The sequence below is a fragment of the Lepus europaeus genome, chromosome 4, assembly GCF_033115175.1.
Source record: "Lepus europaeus isolate LE1 chromosome 4, mLepTim1.pri, whole genome shotgun sequence".
Classification (NCBI taxonomy): Eukaryota; Metazoa; Chordata; class Mammalia; order Lagomorpha; family Leporidae; genus Lepus; species Lepus europaeus.
Genome location: NC_084830.1, coordinates 147,152,728 through 147,175,888, shown reverse-complemented (window position 1 = coordinate 147,175,888; position 23,161 = coordinate 147,152,728). Strand labels below are relative to the sequence as shown.

The following is a 23,161-nucleotide window of genomic DNA, read 5'->3' as shown; positions in this document are numbered from 1 at the left end:
GTGCTCATATGGGATGCTGGCCTTGCAAGCGATGGCTTAACTGCTATGCCTTAACACTGGCTCTGCACAGTGTTTTTGTTTGTTTGTTTGTTTTTTATTTTTTTTAAGATGTATTCATTTTTTTGAAAGAGTTACAGAGATGGAGAAGAGACAGACAGAGAGGTCTTCCATCTACTGGTTCACTCCCCAAATGGCCACAAGAGACAGGGCTGGGCAGGCCAAAGCTAGGGTCAGGAATTTCTCTTGGGTCTCCCACATGGGTACAGGGGCCCAAATACTTGGGCCATCTTCTACAGCCTTCTCAGGCCATTATTAGGGAACCAGATATGAAGCAGAGCTGCAAGGACTCAAATGGGTGCCCACTGCAGGCATCAGCTTTACCTACTATGCCAAAATGCGGCTCCCCATCCCCCTCCCCATTGTGGTTCTTTCAATGGCTTCTCCCCAGCTCAAGCAGAATACTGCAGTATTTTTCCTATGGTTTCCTTAGGAAAACAATTAATCTTTAAAGGAGACAGAGAATAAGGATATTTCATGTACAGAGGAACAAACATAAGGATGATGACAAACTTCTTACTAGAAATAACACAAGTGAGCAAAGAGTAAGCCAATTTTTTTGGTATGGAAAGAAAAAAATTGTTACCTAGAATTCTGACTCTAGCAAATTATAAAGAATGAAGGCAAAAGTAAAGACTTTCTGGGTATAAAAAGCTCAAATAATTAACCATTAATAGATTCAAACTTCAAAAAACTAGAGGGGCCGGCGCTGTGCTGCAGTGGGTTAACACCCTGGCCTGAAGCACCAGCATCCCATATGGGCGCCAGTTTGAGACCCAGCTGCTCTACTTCCGATCCAGCTCTCTGCTATGGCCTGGGAAAGCAGTGGAGGATGGCGCAAGTCCCTGGGCCCCTGCACCCATGTGGGAAACCCAGAAGAAGCTCCTGGCTTCGGATTGGCACAGCTCTGGCCGTTGCAGCCAATTGTGGAGTGAACCATCAGATGGAAGACCCCCCACACACTCTGCCTCTCTTCTCTCTGTGTAACCCTTTCAAATAAATAATAAATAAATCTTTAAAAAAAAATACTAGATAAAGTCCCTCAGGCAGAAGGAAAACAATAGTATAAGGAAATGTGCAACTATACAAAGGAATAAAGAGCACTGGAAACAGTGACTATTACATTAAATATACAAGATTATTTTTTCATATATAAAACTTTAAATGGGGCTACCCTTCTGATGTGGTAGCTTAAGTTGCAGCCTGAGGTGCTAGCATCTCATAGGAGTGTCAGTTCAACTCCTGGCTGCTCCACTTCCAATCCAGCCCCCTGCTAATGCACCTGCTTTTGCAGCAGTAAATGGCCCAAGTGCGTGGGTCCCTACCACCCATGTAGGAGACCCCAGGTGGAATTTCAGGATCCTAGTTCAGCCCTGGATGTTGCAGTCATTTGGGAGTCAGCCAGCAGATGGAATCTCTTTCTCTTTCTCTTTCTATTTCTATTTCTCTCTTTCTCCTTCTCTTTCTCTGTCTTTGTCTCTGTCTCTCTGTTCTTCTCTTTCTCGCTCTCTCTGAACTCTGCCTTTCAAACCAATCAATCAATAAGTCTTTTTTAAAAAAGACTTTTAATGATCATTTTTTAAACAGTGTGAGGTTTATAATATATGGGAAAGTAAAATACATGGTTAAAACAGCAAAAAGGATGAGACAACAGAAAAGGAAGGACTATACTATCTATAAAGATGAGTACTGTAAACTCCAAAGTAAACATTAAATAACCAATCAATGGGGCCGGCACCGTGGTTTAACAGGCTAATGCTCCGCCTTGTGGCACCGGCACACCGGGTTCTAGTCCTGGTTGGGGTGCTGGATTCTATCCCGGCTGCCCCTCTTCCAGGCCAGCTCTCTGCTATGGCCCAGGAAGGCAGTGGAGGATGGCCCAAGTCCTTGGGCCCTGCACCCACATGGGAGACCAGGAGAAGCACCTGGCTCCTGGCTTCGGATCAGCACGGTGTGCCAGCCGCAGCGCCATTGGAGGGTGAACCAATGGCAAAAAGGAAGACCTTTCTCTCTTCTCTCTCTCTCACTGTCCACTCTGCCTGTCAAAAAAAAAATAAAATAAAATAACCAATCAATGGAGCCAGCCTTTTTGGGCACAGCAGTTATGCTGTTGTTTGTCATGCAAACATCCCATATGGGAGTGTCAGTTTGAATCCCAGCTGCTCTGCTTTCAATCTAGCTTCCTATTAATATGTCTGTAAAGGTAGCAGATGATGAGCCCCTGCTACCCATGTGGGAGATGAAAATGCACCTAATTATAGACTTTCAGAATACATGGAACAAACAAAAAAGACAGTACTGAAAGGAGAAATAGACAATTCTTCACTACGGACAGAAAACTCAATTTTTTTTTAATAATTAATAGAAGCGGGTAAAAAAAAAAAAAAAGATTCAGTCACTTTGAAATCACTACCAGGACCAGCACTGTAGCATAGTGGGCTAAGCCTCTGACTGCGGTACTGGAATCCCATATGGGCACCAGTTCAAGTCCCAACTGCTCCTCTTCCGATCCAGCTCTCTGCTATGGCCTGGGAAAGCAGTAGAAGACAGCCAAAGTGCTTGGCCCCTGCACCTGTATGGGAGACCTGGAAGAGGCTCCTGGCTCTTGGCTTTGAATCAGCAGAGCTCTGGCCGTTGTGGCCAATTAGGGAGTGAACTAGCAGATGAAAGACCTCTCTCTCTGTCTCTCTCTCTCTCTTTCTGTAACTCTATCTTTCAAATAAATAAAATAAATATTTTTTAAAAATTCAAAATATTTTGATAGGAAATAACACACTTGTAAATAACCCATGGGGGGCCAGCGCAGTGGCTCACTTGGTTAATCCTCCACCTGCGACGCCGGCATCCCATATGGGCACCGGTTCTAGTCCCCATTGCTCCTTCTCCAGTCCAGCTCTCTGTTGTGGCCCGGGAGGGCAGTGGAGGATGGCCCAAGTGCTTGGGCCCCTGCACCCACATGGGACACTAGGAAGAAGCACCTGGCTCCTGGCTTCGGATCGGCACAGCGCCATTTGGGGAATGAACCAACAGAAGGAAGACCTTTCTCTCTGCCTCTCTCTCTCTCACTGACTATATCTCTACCTGTCAAATTAAAAAAAAAAAAAAAAAAAAAAAAAAGCCGTGGCTCACTAGGCTAATCCTCCGCCTTGCGGCGTCGGCACACCAGGTTCTAGTCCCGGTCGGGGCACCGATCCTGTCCCGGTTGCCCCTCTTCCAGGCCAGCTCTCTGCTGTGGCCGGGGAATGCAGTGGAGGATGGCCCAAGTCCTTGGGTACTGCACCCCATGGGAGACCAGGATAAGCACCTGGCTCCTGCCATCGGATCGGCGCGGGGCGCCGGCCGCAGCGCGCCTACCACAGCGGCCATTGGAGGGTGAACCAACAGCAAAAGGAAGACCTTTCTCTCTGTCTCTCTCTGTCTACTCCGCCTGCCAAAAAATAAATAAATAAATAAATAACCCATGGATCAAAGAATACATAAAGAAGGAAAGTGGACAGCACTTTGAATTTCATGAAAATGAAAATACAGGCCAGCGCCGTGGCTTAACAGGCTAATCCTCCGCCTTGTTGCGCCGGGACACCAGGTTCTAGTCCCGGTTGGGGCGCCGGATTCTATCCCGGTTGCCCCTCTTTCCAGGCCAGCTCTCTGCTATGGCCCAGGAAGGCAGTGGAGGATGGCCCAAGTCCTTGGGCCCTGCACCCCATGGGAGACCAGGAGAAGCACCTGGCTCCTGGCTTCGGATTAGCATGATGCGCCGGCTGCAGCGGTCATTGGAGGGTGAACCAATGGCAAAAAGGAAGACCTTTCTCTCTGTCTCTCTCTCTCACTATCCACTCTGCCTGTCAAAAAAAAAAAAAAAAAAAAAAGAAAAGAAAATGAAAATACAGCATGTAAGAAGTTCAGGGAAATGTATAGCATTAAACACCTAATTAGAAAAAAAGAAATACCTAATCAATTACCACAGCTCCTATTAATAAAGTAGAAAATGATGGTAAAATTAAGCCCCAAATAAGCAGATAAAAGAAATAATAAAGATCAGAACAGAAATCAGTGAAATGCAAAACAGAAAAACAACAGAGAAAAATCACTAGAACAAACCTTCTAGCCAGACTGATCTCAGAAAGAAAAAAAAAAAAGACACAAATTATCCAAACCAAGAATGAGAAAGATTACAGGATGTCAGCATAGTAAAAAGCTAACAGAGGAGAGGGGTAGGGGTTTAACTTAATTGTTTTGGCATCTCTTGGGATGCCTTCATCCCGTACCAGAGGGCCTGGGACCAAATCTAATACAGATTTCAGCTTCCCACTAACATGTACCCAGGGCGGCAGCAGGTGATAGCTTAAGTACTTATGCCTTAACCACCCTCATGGGAGACGTAAATGGAAATCTCAGCTCACAGCTTCCATTTGGCCTACCCCTGGTTGTTGCATCCATTTGGAGATGGAGCCAGCAGATGGAGCCAGAGATCTTTGTCTTTATATATATTTCTCTCTCTGTTCACTACCCTTCAAATAAAATAAATAATTTGTAAAAGAGTAAGAGCCGGCATTGTGGTGCAGCAGGTAAATCTGCTGCCTGCAATGCCAGCATCCCATATGGGTGCTGGTTTGAGTCCTAGCTGCTCCATTTCTGATCCAGCTCCCTGCAGATGCTCCTGGGAAGGCAGCAGAGGATGGCCCAAGTACATAGGCCCCTGCCACCATGTGGGAGACCACGAAGAAGCTCCTGGCTCTTGGCTTGGTCTGGCCTAACCGTGGCTATTATGGCCTTTTGCAGAGTGAACCAGTGAACAGACAATCTCAGTCTCTCCCTCTATCTGTAACTCTGTCTTTTAAATACATAAATCTTTAAACAGAAGAGAAGGAAGGAAATAAAAGAATAATAAAGGAATATTATAAATACATGACAATAAATTGACAACCTATATAAAATGAACAAATTCCTTGAAATATGTGCACTATCAAAGTTCACTCAAGAAGAAACAGGTAAGTTGAAAAGTTCTAAAGTGACTTTCTATGTTTAAAATTATTTATTGGAAAGTTAGAAGGTGAGAGTGAGTGAGAGAAAGAGAGACAAAAACAGCATGCACTCCCATCCTTTGGTCATTCCCTAAATGCCTGCAATAGCGAGGCTGGGCCAGGATGGAGATGAGAACAGGAGATCAATCCAAGTCTCTCAACTACCTGAGCCATCATCTGATGCTTACCAGGATGTATGCTAGCAAAAACTGGAACTGGGAGCAGGGCTAGGTCTCAGACTTCAATATGGAAGTTGGTGTCCAAAGCAGCAGCTTAACCACTATGCCAAATGTCCTCTGCTCTAAAATTATTTTAACTATAAAGTCTCCCAACCAAGAAAACTGCAGCCCTGATGGTGTCACTTGTGAATTCAAGCAATTAAGGCAGAAATAGTACTATATTTTTTTTTTCAGAAAATTGAAGAGAATCTTTTCCAACTTACTCTGAGGGTAACATTACTCTGGCACTAAACCCAAAGACATCAGAAGAAAAGCACAGACCCCACAAAACTGATGTAGATATTCTAAACCAAATTTTTAGCGAATCCAACAATATCCAAAAAGAACAAATAAACTATGACTGAGTGAAGTTTATATAAGGAGGTAAAGCTGGCGCCATGGATCACTTGGTTAATCCTCTACCTGCGATGCCGGCATCCCATATGGGCACCGGTTCTAGTCCCCATTGCTCCTCTTCCAGTGCAGCTCTCTGTTGTGGCCCGGAAGGGCAGTGGAGGATGGCCCAGATGCTTGGGCCCCTGCACCCACGTGGGAGACCAGGAGGAAGCATCTGGCTCTTGGCTTCGGATTGGCACAGCGCTGACCGTAGCGGCCATTTGAGGAGTGAACCAATGGAAGGAAGACCTTTCTCTCTGTCTCTCTCTCTCTCACTGTCTATAACTCTACCTGTCTAATTAAAAAAAAAAAAAAAAAAGGAGGTAAAGCTGCACTAACAACAGAAAATTTAATAAAATTTATCATTTTGGCAAACTGAAAGAGAAAAATTACATGATAATCTCAGTAAGCACAACACTACATTTAACAAATTCCAACATTCATTCCTAATACAAACTCTCTAATGTTTTAGGGATAGGAGGAAACTTCGCCAACTTAACAAAAATATACATCAAATTTAACACTGAATTATTGAGTATTTCTCTCTAAGTATAGGAACAAGGCAAGAATACCCTAGTCATGATGGTTTCATTGGTGAATTCTATCAAACATTTAAAGAACAAATACCAATGTTTCTTAAACTTTGCCAAAAAACTGAAGAAGAGGGAACTTTTCATAATTCATTCAATAAAATCAACATTAAAAAAAAAGTAAACAAAGTCTACAACACTACAAGAAAAGAAAACCACAGGCCAGTATCCCCCTAGGAACACTGATGTACAAATTACCAACATACAAGCAAAGTGAATTCAGTAGCATATTAAAAGGATTACAGGCCATGACCAAAAGGGATTAGTTCCTAGAATGTAAGGATAGTTTAACATATAAAAAGTAACTGACATAACACAGCACAAAGAGCAGAATAAAGGGGGGAAAAATGAGCATTTCAACTGATGCAGAAACAACATTTAAACAAATTTAACACCTTTTAAAGAAAAAAAATCCAACAAAGTAGCAACTGAAGTAAACTAATTCAACAAAAATAAAATTCACATGAAAACTCCACAGTGGACAACACATTCAACAGTAAGAGACTGAAAGCTTGTTTCTCTAAGATCAAGAAAAAGGAAAGGATGCTTGTTTTTTCCAAGATAGTACTAGAAGTTCTAGACAGGAATTTATACAAAGAAGAAACAAAGAAAGAAGGCGGGGTTGGGGGAAGATAGGGTACCTGAATGGGAAATGAAGAAGTAAAATTATCTCTGTTAACAGATGATGTGATGCATATACAGAAAGGCTTAATTTTAAAACTGTTGAAATAAATGATTTTCATTTCCACACACTAAGAATGAACAATCTGAAAGAAAATTGCAAAAACATTTGCACTGGGATATACTCGGCTCCCCACCCAGGAGACAGCAGATTGAGACATTGCCCCATGCCAGTGAAGAGTACATCCGTCACCCCATGTCAGCAGGAAGTAGCTCTAAAGACAGATCATCGTCCCTCTACCCCTCCTGGACTTTTGGGACTAATGTAATCCCATACAAATCCTGCTTTATAAAAAACAAAAGGGGGGAATGTTAGGAAACTGGCGCAGTTTTAGCCAGGCAGCCACATGGCCCAACCTCTGGTCAAGCTCCACCCCCATCCTAATGGGATTCCCTGCTCCTGCTTCCCTGCCCGCCCTCAGGCAAAGTTTTAAAAGGGCCTGTTCCTGAACACGTGCTCTCTTGGTTCCTCTCTAGCCTCCTCCTCTGGTCTCTTGGCTCTCTCTCTTGGCTCCTGTCTGCTCTCTCCTCTTTCTTGGCTCCTCTCACCTCCCTTGGCTCTTCTCACCTCTCTTCTTTCCTTGCTAGCTCCTCTCCTCTCTGTTTCTCTGTTATACTCTTTCTCTCTCTTTCCCTTCGCTGCCCCTTCACTCCCGTCTGTTGGGTGTTCCCCAATAAACCTTTTCCCTTTAAAAAAAAAATTTGTACTTACAATAGCATCAAAAACAATACTTAGGAATTAACTTAATCAAAGAAGTAAAAGACTTACATAGTACCAGCATTGTGGCACAGCAGGTTAAGCCACCTGCAATGCCAGAACAACATATGAGCACCAGTTCAAGCCCTGGCTGCTCCACTTCCTATCCAGCTCCACGCTAACACGCCTGGGAAAGCGTGGAAGATGGTCCAAGTTCTTGGGACCCAGCTACCCATGAGAGAGACCCAGACGAGGCTCCTGTCTTCGGCCTGGCCCAGCCCCAGCCCCAGCCGTTGCCTCCATTTGGGGAATGAAGCAGCAGATGGAAGATCTCTCTTTCTGTCTTTCCCTCTCCCTGTAACTCTTTCATTTTTTAAAAAGATTTATTTTATTTATTTGAAAGAGTTACAGAGAGAGGTAGAGACAGAGAGAAAGGTCTTCCATCTGCTGGCTCACTTCCCAGATGGCTGCAATGGCCGGAGCTATGCCAATCCGAAGTCAGGAGCCTGGGGCTTCTTCCAGGTCTCCCACGTGGGTGCAGGGGCCCAAGGACTTGGGCCATCTTCCACTGCTTTCTCAGGCCATAAGCAGAGAGCTGGATTGGAAGGGAGCAGCTGAGACATAAACTGGTGCCCATATGGGATGCCGGCACTGCAGGTAGAGGCTTAGCCCACTACACAACAGTACCAACCCCTAGAATTTTTAATATTACTAAGACATTATTATAACACAAAGTGATCTACAGAATCAATGCAATCCTTATAAAACATCCAATGTCATTCTCTTCATAAATAGAAAATCCCATCCTAAAATTCATATGAAACCACAAAGGACATCAGATGCCAAAAGAATCTTGAATAGAGCTGGAGGACTCACACTTCCTGGTTTCAACATGTACTACAAAGCTACAGTAAGGCACCAGCATAAAGCAAAGCAAATAGATGAAAAGAATGGAGAGCCGAAAAATCAACCTGGAACATACGGTTAAATGACTGTTGACAAGGGTGCCAAGACTATTCAAAATTGAAATAGTTATGCATCAAAAGATTCCATCAACAGAACAAAAAGGCAACCCACAGGGGGGGAGAAAATGTTTTCAAGTACCAAAAATCTTATAAGGGATTCTTCTTCATATACAAATAAAGGATGTCAGCTTCAACTATGTTACAGATTTATTAAGGTATCTAATATACCATGTATCTAATATAACAACAATTACTTCCTGCAGCAATTGAAGGAATATTTGAAAATATTACCTCATTTGAAGAATTTTCTTGCAAACTTGACACAGGAACAATTTCATTTGAATTAACATAATTGCTGACATTTGGACACAATTCTTCAGAAGATGCTTTTTGTACTGAGGACAAATCAATCTATAAAAGAATACATTGCTCTTTTGTAGAAAAATGTCACAAAAATAATTATTTTTAAGTAATTAAAAGAAAGCTGAAAATAGTATCTCATTGGAATTATTTTCTTATGGACTTGACATTTGAACAATTTCATCTATATGAATATTATTACTGACATTTGGAAATTATTCTACAAAAAATGTATGGTTAACTATCTACAAACCATTCTATAAAGAAGGTTATAACACTCTTTGCTTTAGTGTTTTTTAAAAGAATTAATTACTTATTTGAAAGGTGGAGTGGTAGAGACAGAAGGAGATATAGAGAGACAGAGATCTTCCATCCAGTGGTTTATCCCCTAAATGTGCCAACAGCCTAAGCTAGGTCAGGCTGAAGCCAGGATCTCCATCCAGGTATCCCATGTTGATGGCAGGAACCCAGGTACTTGGAACATCATTCACTGCCTCCAAGGTACATTAAAAGGAAGCTGGATTGGAAGTACAGAATAGATGGGACCCAAAGCAGGCATTCTGATATGGTGTGCAGGCAACCCAAGTAGCAGATTAATCTGTTGCATAATGCCTATCAGAATATTATTTTTAAGTAGGGATTTTTGTTATACCTCATATTTTTCTATTTATTCATTCAATAAATATTTATCAAATACTTACTAAATCAAAGTCATCTACCCAGCAACCATACTTCCTAGAATAATTTCCCTTGCTTTTTTTTTTTTTTTAAGATTTATTTATTTGAAAGTCAGAGTTACACAGAGAGAGGAGAGGCAGAGAGAGAGAGAGAGGTCTTCCATCCGATGGTTCACTCCCCAATCTGAAGCCAGGAGCCAGGAGCTTCATCCTGGTCTCCCACGTGGGTGCAGGGGCCCAGGGACTTGGGCCATCTTCTACTGCTTTCCCAGGCTACAGCAGAGAGCTGGATACGAAGTGGAGCAGCCAGGACTTGAACAGGCACCCGGAAGGGATGCCGCCACTTCAGGACAGGGCATTAACCCACTGCGCCACAGTGCCAGCCCCTTCTTTGATTTTTTTTGTAATGAAAACTTTTCCCAGTGTTCTGTGCTTATCTTCTTTTTGTGCAACAATCAAACATCAGATTTTAAAATCTCTACCTCTAAAATACAACTCTCTTCTGAGCACCACATCCATACCTCTATTAGGTTACTGAAATCATCACATATTTCTGTTTCAAACTGAAAATATCTAATACTGACCAGCTATATCTGACTAGGGTAATTTGACTTGCACTTAGGCTAGCCCAAATATATGGATACCTAAAATGGATTCAGATGCACTAGATGGGAGCTTTCTCTCTCTCTCTCTCTCTCTCTCTTTCTCTCTGCCACTCCCTCCCTCTCTCTCTCTCTCTCTCTCTCTCTCTGTGTGTGTGTGTGTGTGTGTGTGGAGTAGGGTGCATGTTCTTCCCCTGGTGAGGTCCTCTTCCTCCTGGCAGCACAGAACAACTTCATGTCTATGTATTTGTATCTTAGAATAATCTTAGAAAGGTCACATTAAAACAAGATACTGGCAAATGAAAATCTCCCAGAAGTCTCTGATCAATTGGCCTTCTTTAGGATAGTCACCGAAGATGTGAAAGCTTAGAATCGAAGGGAATCCACAGGCCTCCTCTAGTGGCAGCAAGTTGTGGAATGAACCAAAAAGCAATTTGTTCCAAACTAATTCATTAACAAAATTTGAACTTTAAAATATCAATCCATTAAGTAATCTCAAAATTATTTTTAGAAGATGCTGGTATTTATCCACTAAATGGGAAAATATTTGCAAATGATCTATCTGATAAGGGTCTAGTATCCAGAAAAAAGATCCCTTATAACTCAATCATTAAAAGATAAGTAACTTCATTATAAAATGGGCACAGTATCTTTGAATAGGCATTTCTCCAAAGAAGGAATACAAATAGCAAGTAAGACCAAATGTAAAATCACAAAGAGATACCAGTTCATCCCCAAAAGATGGATGGTGACAAGTGTTGGTAAAAATATAGAGAAATCAGAATATTCATACAGTGTTGGGAATGTGAGCTTATTCAGGCACATTGGAAAATAGTCTCACATTTCCTCAAATAAGTAACCATATAACCCAGGAAATTCTACTCTGGGTATGTAGCTAAGACTAATGAAAACATATGTTCATGGCTGACATTGTGGTGTAGCGGGTAAAACTGCCACCTGCCATGTAGCATCTCATATGACTGCTGGCTGGTGTCCCGGATGCTGTACTTCCAATCCAGCTCCCTGCTGTTGAGCCTGGGAAAACAGCATAGGATGGCCCAATTGCTTGGGCCCTTGCATACAGGTTGGAGACCTGGAAGAGGCTCCTGGGTCCAAGGCTTTGGCCCAGCCCCACCCTGGAGAGTGAACCAATGGATGGGAAGATCTCCCTTTGTATTTCCCTCTCTCTCTCTCTCTCTCTCTGCGTAAATCTGTCTTTCAAGTAAATAAATGAATCGAAAGAAAGAAAAAGAGAGAGAGAGAGAGAGAGACAGGGAGAGTTGTATCCAAGGTGGATGAACAGGGGAAAGATATATTGCTTTAGATGGGGGGGGGGGGAACAAACAGAAAAAAAGTGGAGAAAGTGCATTCCCGGTAGACAGTTGGAGAGAGCAAGTTAGGGTTGCGGTGAAAACTACAGAATGAAGAGGGGGCCATGGATCTGACTGGAAGGTGCAGTCATGCAGCAAAGAGCATGGACACCACACTCCAGAACTGGTGGATACGCCAGCTTTGGAAAGCGAGGTGAGAGCACACTGCAGCAGCTTATGCCACTGGTGATATTGTGGGAGGGAGAGCCTTGCAGACCACACTGTCTTTGAGATCAGCCTGGAGACCTAAGAGGGGCAGTGTATCTGCCTAACCCAGAGAACAAAAAGCACGTTTCTTTCTCCCCACCCCCCAACAATGGCATCAGCAACTGGTGGGTAGAAAGTGCCATTTTGACAACAGTGGTGCGGTTCTTCTGCATATGATTGGGAGATTTTACCAGAGGGAAAAATTGCATTCCCCACTGATTTTGAGTCTGGCTGGGAGGGTTGATGGGGACTGGGCATCCACACAGGACTGTAAGGTGCCCCCAGCCTCTCAACATCTCAGGCTCTGAGGCTCAAACCGCAAGGTGAAGCACTCACAGGAAGCTGGCTCTGGAAAGCTCTCTGCTCTCTCTGTGGAGGGGACAGTCTAGCGGGGTGGAATAGATCCTCTGTAGCCTGTAACTGTGGGAGCTTTGTGTGCTAAGTCTGTGTGAGCTCTGTGACTTCATGACAGGGATTTTGAATCGCTGTATCTGACACCAGAGGCTCAGAGCTCTCTGTCTGTCTTGAGTGGGTCACTGCATAGAGATCAGTACTCACACTGAGGACTGCACACACTCTATGTGCTGCTCATGTGGCAACATGGATGAGTACTGTACCCACTGTGGACTAAACCCAGGCAGTAATGACCTTGGAAGAGAGGAGGTGAGGGAGTGATTACACCAAATGAGGTGATCATATCCTCCTCCTGCCAATAATAAAGAGACCAACCATGTTCAACTTGAGTGTCACCCTGGATACTTGCCCCATCCTGCAACACTGACCAGAGCTCCCTGGCTGCGCCCTGCACACACCTCTGGGTATTCATGGAGAGAGCAGACACTCCACTATGCCACAGAGGCTTAGTTCAAAGATAAACGCCATCAGAGGGAAAAAAAACCTAACAAGTATTTCTAACAAACATCTAAAATAAATGCAGAAATTCAAGAAACAAGAAAACATGACTCCCAGAAAGGAACACAACACTAAATACGAGAAAGTGAAGATGAATAGATTGATGAAATGCCTAAAAATGTTCTAAATATTGGCCGGCACCATGGCTTAACAGGCTAATCCTCCGCCTTGCGGCGCCGGCACACCGGGTTCTAGTCCCGGTTGGGGTGCCGGATTCTATCCCGATTGCCCCTCTTCCAGGCCAGCTCTCTGCTCTGGCCAGGGAGTGCAGTGGAGGATGGCCCAAGTGCTTGGGCCCTGCACCCCATGGGAGACCAGGATAGGCACCTGGCTCCTGGCTTCGGATCAACGCGGTGCGCCGGCCACAGCGCGCCAGCCGCGGCAGCCATTGGAGGGTGAACCAACGGCAAAGGAAGACCTTTCTCTCTGTCTCTCTCTCTCTCACTGTCCACTCTGCCTGTCAAAAAAAAAAAAAGTTCTAAATATTGATCATAGAATTAATCAGAAGCAAGGAGAAGCAAATCCACAAGTTAAAGAAATTCATATATGACATGGAGGAAAAATTTGCCCATAAGATTGAGATTTTGAACAGAAATCAAACTGAAATATTAGAATGAAGAATTCAATTTGTTAAATAAAACACAGTGGAAAGCCTTAACAACAGAGTCGGTGAGGCAGAGGAAGGATTACTCAAGCTAGAAGGCAAATCTTTGGAAGTATCTCAGACCAAAATAAAAAAAGAAGAAATTAGAAAAATTAAAAATCAATGTTCAAGATTTATGGACTACTATCAAATGACCCAACATATAGGGCTTAGGAGTTCCTGAAGGTATGGAAAAAGATAATGGATTAGAAGGCCTATTCAGTGAAATCATTACAGAAAACTTCTCTAATCTGAAGAAACAAAAGGATGTCAAAGTACACAAGGCACACAGCACTCTTAATAGAGATGACCAAAAAAGATCTTTACCATGACACATAGTAGTCAAACTTTCACAACACAAAAAATAAGGAAAGCTTCTAAAATGTGCATGAGAAAAATGGCAGATTACTTTCAGAGGATTTTTAATTAGACTCGCAGCTGATTTCTCATCAGAAACTCTGTAGGCTAGCAGAGAATAAAGAGACATAGTCCAAGTCTTAAGAGAAAAAAATTGTCAACCCAGATGACTGTACCCTGCAAGGCTCTCATTTGTGAATAAAGGCGAAATAAAGCCCTCCCATAACAAACATAAATTGAAAGAATTTGTCACCACTTATCCAGCCTTACAAATTATGTTTAAGGATGCGCTATGGGGCTGGCGCCATGGCACAGTAGGTTGATCTGCCTGCGGCGCCAGCTCCTATATGGGCGCCAGTTCTAGTCCCAGCTGCTCATTTTCCAATCCGGCTCTCTGCTGTGGCCTGGGAAGACAGTAGAAGATGACCTAGGCCCTTGGGCTCCTGCACCTGCATGGGAGACCGGGAAACACCTGGCTCCTGGCTTCGGGTCAGTGCAGCTCTGGCCGTTGCGGCCATTTGGGGAGTGAACCGTCAAAAGGAAGACCTTTCTCTCTGTCTTTCCCTCTCACTGTCTGTAACTCTACCTCTCAAATAAATAAATAAAAATCTAATAAAAAATAAATAAAAGGGATGTGCTACACACAGAAACATACAAAGATGGTCATCATTATGAAAGAATGTGAAGGCATAAAATTTCCTAATAGAAGTACAAAGGAAATGCAATGCAAACAAAATGAATATTTATGGAAAAATGGCAGGGCCAAGTGGTTACTTATCAATAGTAACCTTGGATGTAAATGCTCTAAATTTTCCAATTAAAAGACAGACTGGCTGAATGGATTAAAAAACAAGATCCATATGTTTTCTGCCTACAAGAAAAGCACCTCACCAACAAGGATACATGCACTCTGAAGGTGCAAAAACAGAAAAAGATACTCCACACTAAGAGAATGCAAAAAAAAAAAAAAAAGGCAGGTGTAACCATCTTAATATCAGACAGAACAGACTTTAACACAAAAACTGCTAAAAAAGAAAAAAAGGCATTATGTAATGATTAAGTGATCAATTCAACAGGAATATGTGACTATAATAAATGTAAATGTACTCAATGCCAGGGCAACTGGCTATTTAAAACAAATGTTTATGGATCTAAAGGGAGACATAGACTCTAATACAAGAGTAATGGTAGACTTCAACACCCCATTTTCATCAATGGACAGATCAAACAGACAAAAATTAACAAAGAAGCAACAGAGCTAATCTATACTATAGACCAAAAGGACCTAACTGGTATCTAAAGAATCTTTCATTCCACAGTTGCAGAATACACATTCTTTTCATTAGTGCATGGAACCTTCTCTAGAATAGATCATATGGTCAGCCACAAAGCAAGTCCCACCAAATTAAAAAAAAATTGAAATCATACCATGTATCTTTTCTGACCAGAATAGAATGAAGCTGGAAATTAACAACTCAAGAATCTCTTAAAAATATGCAAACACATAAAGGCTGAACAACACACTCCTGAATAAACAGTAGGACTTAGAAGAAATCAAAGGGGAATTAAACAATTTCTGGAAATGAATGAAGATGATGATACAAGATATCAAAATTTATGGGATACAACAAATGCAGGGTTAAGAGGAAAATTTATAGCAATTGGTGCCTTCATCAAGAAATTGGAAAGGCACCAAATAAATGAGCTACCAATGCATCTCAAGCACCTAGAAAAATAAGAAACCAAGCCCAAAATTAGTAGGAGAAAAGAAATAATAAAATTAGAGAAGAAATAAGCAGAGCTGAAACAAAAAATATAAAAGAGGGGCCAGTGCTGTGATCTAGTGGGTTAAGACTCCACCTGTGGCTCTGGCACCACATATTGGCACCAGTTTGAGTGCTGGCTGCTCCTCTTCTGATCCAACTCTCTTCTATGGTCTGGGAAAGAAGCAGAGGAAGGCCCAATTCCTTGGGCCCCTATGCCCACATGGGAGACCTGAAAGAAGTTATTGTTCCTAACTTCAGATGGGCCCACCTCTGGCTGTTGAGACCATTTGGGGAGTGAGCCAACAGATGGAAGATCTTTCTTTCTACCTCTCTCTTTTTTCTCTGTCTTTAACGCAACCTCTCAAATAAATAAATAAATCTTTTTTAAAAATACGAAAGATCAGTGAAATGAAGAACTGGGTTTTTGAAAAAATAAAGAAAATTGATACATCATTGGTCCAACTAACTAAAAAAGAGGGAGAAAACCCAAATCAACAAATTCAGAAATGAAAAAGGAAATGTAATAATAGATATCAAAGAAATAAAAAGAATAATCAGGAATTACTACAAAGGCTGTATAGCAACAAATTGGGAAACCTAAAAGAAATAGGTAGACTCTGGACAAATACAGTATACCAAAATTGAGTCATGAAGACATGGAAAACCTAAACAGACCAATGACCAAGACAGAGATTGAATCAGTAATAAGCATCCTCTCCACAAAGAAAAGCCCAGGACTGGATGGCCTTACTGCTGGATTCTACCAGACTTTTAAAGAACTAATTCCAATCTTCTCAATCTATTCAAAACAATTGAAAGGGAGGGAACCCTCTCAAACTCCTTCTATGAGGTCAGCATCACCTTAATTCTGAAACCAGAAAAAAAATACAAGTAAAGCCATTGTGGAAGACAGTATGGAGACACCTCAGAAATCAGAAAATATATATACCATATGACCCAATAATCCCAGTCCTGGGAATTTACCCAAATGAAATGAAATCAGCATATGAAAGAGTTATCTGTATCCCCATGTTTATTGCAGTTCAAGTCACAATTGCTAAGATATGGAATCAACCCAGATGTCTATCAACTGATGACTGGATTAAGAAATTATGGTGTATGTATGGAATACTACTCAGCCATAAAAAGAATAAAATCCTGCCTTTTGCAACAAAATGGATGCAAAAGTTCTAAATTTCAATTTTTATGTATATAAAAATGTATATTTTATGTATATAAAATATATATTTATGTATATTTATATACAATGTATATACAATATACAATAATTAAGAAAACCAAAAAAGAGAAGAACCCTGGTTAATACTACAAAATTCTGATTTTCTTTCCCCCTTACATGCATAGCAATATATACAATACCTGCAATGAAAGTATGCTTATGCAACAAAAAAATACAGATATCATTCTCTATAGGCAATATTCCTTAGTATAACAAAAATAGAAGACTGGGGAGAGGAAGAGTCACAAAATAGATAAATGTTAATACTTACCACAAAAACAGCTGTAGCTGAAGATGGTGTACTTGTTAACAAGTCTGTACTTTTCTTATCAGTAGTAGAATTTATTTTCTACAAATATTTTATGAAATAGGAGAATAGCAGGAATATACTACTTTAATATAGTAAAATCACAATTTAAAGTTAGTAGACTAGATTATAATATGTAATATCAGTAAAATCTTTTATCTACTAGTTAAATTTTAAATCATTTGATAGTAAACTAAAGGGTTTTCTTTCTTAGCTATGTCAAACAACTCCCAAGAGTTCTCTATGTGGAATAATAACTGTGGGCGCCCAGCATTGTGGTATAGCAGGACTAGCTGTAGCTTGTGATGCTGGCATTCCATATCAGAGTGCCAGTTTGAGTCCCAGCTGCTCCAATGAAGCTCCCTGTTAATATGCCTGGGAAAACAGCAGAAGGTAGCCTAAGTACTTGGGCCTCTGCTATGCACGTGGAAAACCTGGAGGGGCTTCCAGGCTCCTGGCTTTAGCCTGGCCCAGTCCCAGCTTTTGTGGCCATTTAGGGAGTGAATCAGCAGAAGGAAGATTCTCTCTCTCTCGGTCTCTCTCCATTTCTCCCTCTCCCTCCCTTTCACTCTTTCAAATAAATATATCTTTTAAAAATGAATACTTTGGTGGAAATTACTATCAATTTAGGAAAAAAGCTAATTAGAATGTTGAATTAGGGAATAGTTATTTGGTTGTTTTATTAACTGCTAAGAAAAGTGTATTACTTTCAGCATTGTATAATTCCTAGTATATTACTGTATTTTTAATGGAAGGGGATTATAAGTTATTTATGAAGTTGCTAAGATGCATATGTAGCAAAGAGAATTAGTTTGAAATATATATGTCTAAAAATAGGTGGATACTTTCATTAATAGAACATTAAAGAAATAAAATAGGATGCAGACTCATTTTCTATTTCTCAGGCAGAGATGGGTGAACAAAGCAAGAAAGAGGAAGAAACAGAGTAAAGAAAGAAAGAGACAAGGTCCAAGAGCTAATCAGAATGACAAAAAGAGAGGGAGGGAGAGGGGAGAGGGAGAGAGGGAGAGAGAGAGAGAGAGAGAGAGATAAGGGAGGGAGGAAGAGGTAGATGGGGGAAAGAGGTGGGGGGAGAGGGAGTGGGGAGAGACAAAAGACTGAGAGGAAAGGAAAAAGAGAGGAAGATTGAGTAAAGGAGAGAGGGCAGGAGCAGACAGACAAGACATGCACCAACACAGACTGGGAACAAAAAGACACTGAGAGAATTAGAGGACAGAGGATGACAGGAAGAGACAGAGAACACTGAGAGGAAAAGAGACAAAGGCAGAAACTGGGAGAAGAAAGAGATAGAGCCTTGCAACAAGAGAGACAAAATCAGAGACAGTAACACCAAAAAAAAAAAAAGAGAGAGAGAGAGAGAGAGAGAGAGAGAGAGAGAGAGAGAGAGAGAGAAAGGTCTTCCACCTGATGGTTCACTCCTCAATAGGCCGCAACAGCTGGAGCTGCGCCAGTCCGAAGTCAGGAGCCAGGAGCTTCTTCCGGGTCTCCCACATGGGTGCAGGGGCCCAAGGACTTGGGCCATCTTCTACTGCTTTCCCAGGCCACAGCAGAGAGCTGGATCAGATGTGGAGCAGTCGGGTATTGAACTGGCGTCCATATGGAAGGCTGGTGCTTTAGGCCAGGGCATTAGCCTGCTGCGCCACAGTGCTGGCTCCTTCCTATCTTTTCTTTCACTCTTTCTTTTCCTTCTGGATCTTTTAAACTAGTTGTTGGTACAAAGCATAATGTGGAATAGTTTTCTGGGAAACATTTTTTCCAAAATAATTTTACAGGTACATTCATCTGGTATACTATGTCACTTCTCTAACCAATACCTACATAATCTTTTATTTTTCTGAACAATGTGGGTTACTCTAGGCTTAGGGACTGTTGTGAAAGGACTATAAATAACATGTGTAAACAGGACGCATGGTGCCTGAAGAATAAAAGATAGGCAGTGATAGCTATTCCTATACCCTCGTGGCAGCACTGGGGGTGCTCTACTCAGACCTCCCTGAACACAGGTCTCGCTGTCCTGAGGCAGGGAGTGCGGCTAAGCCAACACCCCCAGCTCCAGCTTGCGCCAAATGTCCTCCTGCTTTCAAGCAGAAGCCACCATGTTTCCAGGCAGCTGCCAGCCAATGTCAGGGCTTGGGAGACTGCCATCAGACTTTCTAACGGGAAATCTTTCCTCCCGGACACCTCATTGAGAAAGCGTCTGTCAGCCCAGCAGTGAAGAATGAGGCTATCCCCCCAGCTTTTCTTCGATCCTGCTTTGTCTCAGGTGTTCATTAGTCCCTTCAATAAACCACTGGAATTTTTAATTCTGCCTCAATATCCACCTTCTTGTGGTTCCAATGACACAGCTGTCAGCTGGCGCCGTGGCTCACTTGGTTAATCCTCCACCTGCGGCGCCGGCATCCCATATGGGCACCGGGTTCTAGTCCCCATTGCTCCTCTTCCAGTCCAGCTCTCTGCTGTGGCCCAGGAAGGCAGTGAAGGATGGCCCAAGTGCTTGGGCCCTGCACCTGCATGGGAGACTAGGAGGAAGCACCTGGCTCCTGGCTTTGGATCGGCGTAGCTCTGGCCGTAGCAGCTATTTGGGGAGTGAACCAACGGAAGGAAGACCTTTCTCTCTGTCTCTCTCACTAACTCTGTCAAAAAAAAAAAAAAAAAAAGACCTCAGTCTGTATGTAGCTGTAAGTAAATAGCTTTATCTTTTCCTAGATACGTTAAGAAATTATGCATTTAAGTGGAAGCAGCACAAATGTCCATCGATTGATGAATAACAAGTAAAATGTGGTGTATCTGTACAGTAGAATATTATTTGGCAATTGAAATGTGTGAAGTTGTGATATATACAATATGAATGGACTTTCAAAACACTGCTAAATAAAGAAAATCACAAACACAAAGAAATTATGCATTCTTAAATATTCTTAGTAAGTAATTTCACTTTTATAGTATTTTCAAGAATTATTAGTTAATAAAAGACTGCTTACCAATGCAGATTCCAGGGGCTGAGGCAGCAGAACTTTAGAAAGGGATCTACCTGCATTGCTTTCAAGAGCAGAACTAGGGCAAGATGATGAGTCCTTAATTTCTACATGAGGATAATTTAATTTTGTTTGAAAATTTATATCTCTTTGTTCAGAATCCTTTTCAGGGTGAAAAAAAATTTATAATCATGAAATAGGTTTCACATTGCTATGAAAACATTGCTACTACTTGTCTTATGTTCCAATATTCTTTCAAATTGAAAAAAAAAAATGACACTTAAAGATGGATGATTTTCCAGGAAAAAAATAACAAGTTCCACACATTTAAGTAAAGTATCTATGGAAAGACAAAATAGTTTGAAATATTCAGCTTAAAAATATTTCCTACTGGTGCTGGCACTGTGGCCTAATAGGTTAAATCTCCTCTTGCAGCGCCAGCTCCCTGCTGATGGCCTGGGAAAACAGTGGAATTCAGCTCAAGTCCTTGAGCCCCTGCACCCATGTGGGAAACTCGGAAGAAGCTCCTGGCTGCTGGCTTCAGACCAGGCTAGCTCCAGCCATTGCAGCCATTTGGGGAGTGAAGCAGCAGATGGAAGACCTTTCTCTCTGTCTCTCCTTCTGTGTTTCTATAACTGTGCCTCTCAAATACATAAATCTTTTTTTTTTTTTTTTTTGACAGGCAGAGTTAGACAGTGAGAGAGAGAGAGAGAGAGAGAGACAGAGAGAAAGGTCTTCCTTCCATTGGTTCACCCCCCCAAATGGCCACCACGAGCAGTGCACTGCACCTATCTGAAGCCAGGAGCCAGGTGCTTCCTCCTGGTCTCCCAGGTGGGTGCAGGGCCCAAGCACTTGGGCCATCCTCCACTGCCTTCCCAGGACACAGCAGAAAGCGGACTGGAAGAGGAGCAACCAGGACAGAATCCGGCACCCCAACTGGGACTAGAATCCGCAGTGCTGGCGCTGCAGGCTGAGAATTAGCCAAGTGAGCCGCAGCGCTGGCCCAAATACATAAACCTTTAAAAATAATTTCTTACCAATTTAAAATAACATCTCCCCAAAAGTGTCTTGTGAAAAGAAAACAAATGATGAGATTTATCAATATTTAAAATTTAATCTCAGGACAAACATTAAATATATTTAACTGTCTTCATTATACGGTAATATGCATGTAAGAAATTGTCCTCTTTTTTTTTTTTTGACAGGCAGACTGGACAGTGAGAGAGAGAGACAGAGAGAAAGGTCTTCCTTTTTGCCTTTGGTTCACCCTCCAATGGCCGCTGCAGCCGGCGCATCTCACTGATCCGAAGCCAGGAACCAGGTGCTTCTCCTGGTCTCCCATGCGGGTGCAGGGCCCAAGCACTTGGACCATCCTCCACTGCCTTCCCGGGCCATAGTAGAGAGCTGGCCTGGAAGAGGGGCAACCGGGATAGAATCCAGCACCCCGACCGGGACTAGAACCCGGTGTGCCAGCGCTGCAAGGCGGAGGATTAGCCTGTTAAGCCACGGCGCCGGCCTGTCCTCTTGACATTGGAAACTGGCAACTGTTAAGACAATGTGTTACTTTGCTAACTCATCCTCTACATTGAAAATTGGAGACCATTGAGTGATTGCTTGTCCTAAGTTGTTTAACTCCTCTTATGCTTTGAAGATGTCTTTACCATATTTCCCAAAGTTTAAATATATTCAACATAAACTGGCAGGTGCAGTTGAACTGTGGATATGGGTATAAAGAGGATGACAGAGAGAGAGAGAGAGAGAGAGGACTTAGAACAGATATAAGGTATATTCCAAGATAAGGAATGGGAGAACAAACATGGAACAAAGAGTGAGGTGTTTACAGTCCCTGATGACTTTTCTTTCCATCAATATTTCACATCTTTCAAACAGCTTTCTCTCTCATTCCTGCTATCATTCTCAGCAATTTTGATAACCTACTCAATCAACTGGACTCTCAGTTCCTTTACTCCTACATTTCCAACAATATTTTACCCTCATGCCTTTTCAGTCACTTCATAATCAAATATCAGCCCTTACCTTTAACAGAAACTACATAACCACCAATTCCAAGAGTTTCCTATATCTTTTCAGTTCTGGCTGAAACATCTTCATGAAATAAATTCTTCCATTCATTAAAATCTCTAGTTCACTGATCCTACAATTTTAATCTTCATCTATTAACCCTCTTCTTTTTCCTTCCTTGTCTACTCTGTATTCTCTATCACAGATACCTGACAAATTTCCAGCCTTAGATAAACCTTGACGTCTATAGCCTACATGCCTCCAGAGCAAATGTGTACTGAGGAAAATTGTATAGCCTGGCATATCAACACCACCACCAGCTCAAAAGGCAAAGCCATAAAGTAACGCTACTACACTTCACCAGCTTCTCGGGACTATTTCACACCTATACAAATTTCCTGAAACTTCTTACTTCCTTCCCTCTACTATTCTCAGCTAACAGTCTTGCCACACACTTCCTTACAACAGCAACCATCAAACAGGATGCCAACACTCAAAAATCACATTATTGGGGGGGGGGGGTCAGTGCAAAACTTGAGTGCCCTTGTTAAAAAATTACTAAGAATGTCATTACCCAAAAGCAGAACATTAAGCCAAACATGGAATCTTTCTGAATGCAAAGCCAGTCCTCCCACAATTACATCCACAAATTTACCACACTGGAAATGAAAAGCCATTTCCTCTACTTGTATGTTGCATCCATTCCTCTGCAGTTTTTCAGGAACTTCCCTCTTCCAGATAATAGTTTAGGGAACTTTCGTAGTAGTTTTATTAAGGTATAACTTAGATGTCATAAAATTTACCCACCTTAAGGATAAAATTCAATTTTTAAACAATATTCACAACATTGTGACCACCACAATCTAATTTTCAAAACGTCTGTCTCTTAAAATAAGGCTTATATTCATTAGCAATCATCTGCCTTTTCACTATCACCAGCCCTAAATAACCAGTGAACTATTTCTGTCTTTATAAATTTGCCCATCCTGGATATTTCATATAAATGAAATCATTCAATATGTGTTCTTTTGTGATTTAGCCCTTTGATGTCATACAATATTTTCAAAACTTCATCCA

At 41.9% G+C, this 23,161-nt stretch overlaps 1 protein-coding gene across 1 annotated transcript in view; it reads right to left on the bottom strand.

Annotated features, from left to right (window-relative positions):
- MEIKIN (meiotic kinetochore factor) overlaps positions 1 to 23,161 on the bottom strand; it is a 95,733-nt gene that overhangs the window by 23,786 nt on the left and 48,786 nt on the right. The window contains exons 10-11 of the mRNA XM_062189956.1: positions 17,031 to 17,108; positions 8,917 to 9,036 (exon numbers count right to left, since the gene is read on the bottom strand). Of these exons, the coding sequence (XP_062045940.1) occupies positions 8,917 to 9,036; positions 17,031 to 17,108 (198 nt within the window). The remainder of the gene's footprint in view (positions 1 to 8,916; positions 9,037 to 17,030; positions 17,109 to 23,161) is intronic.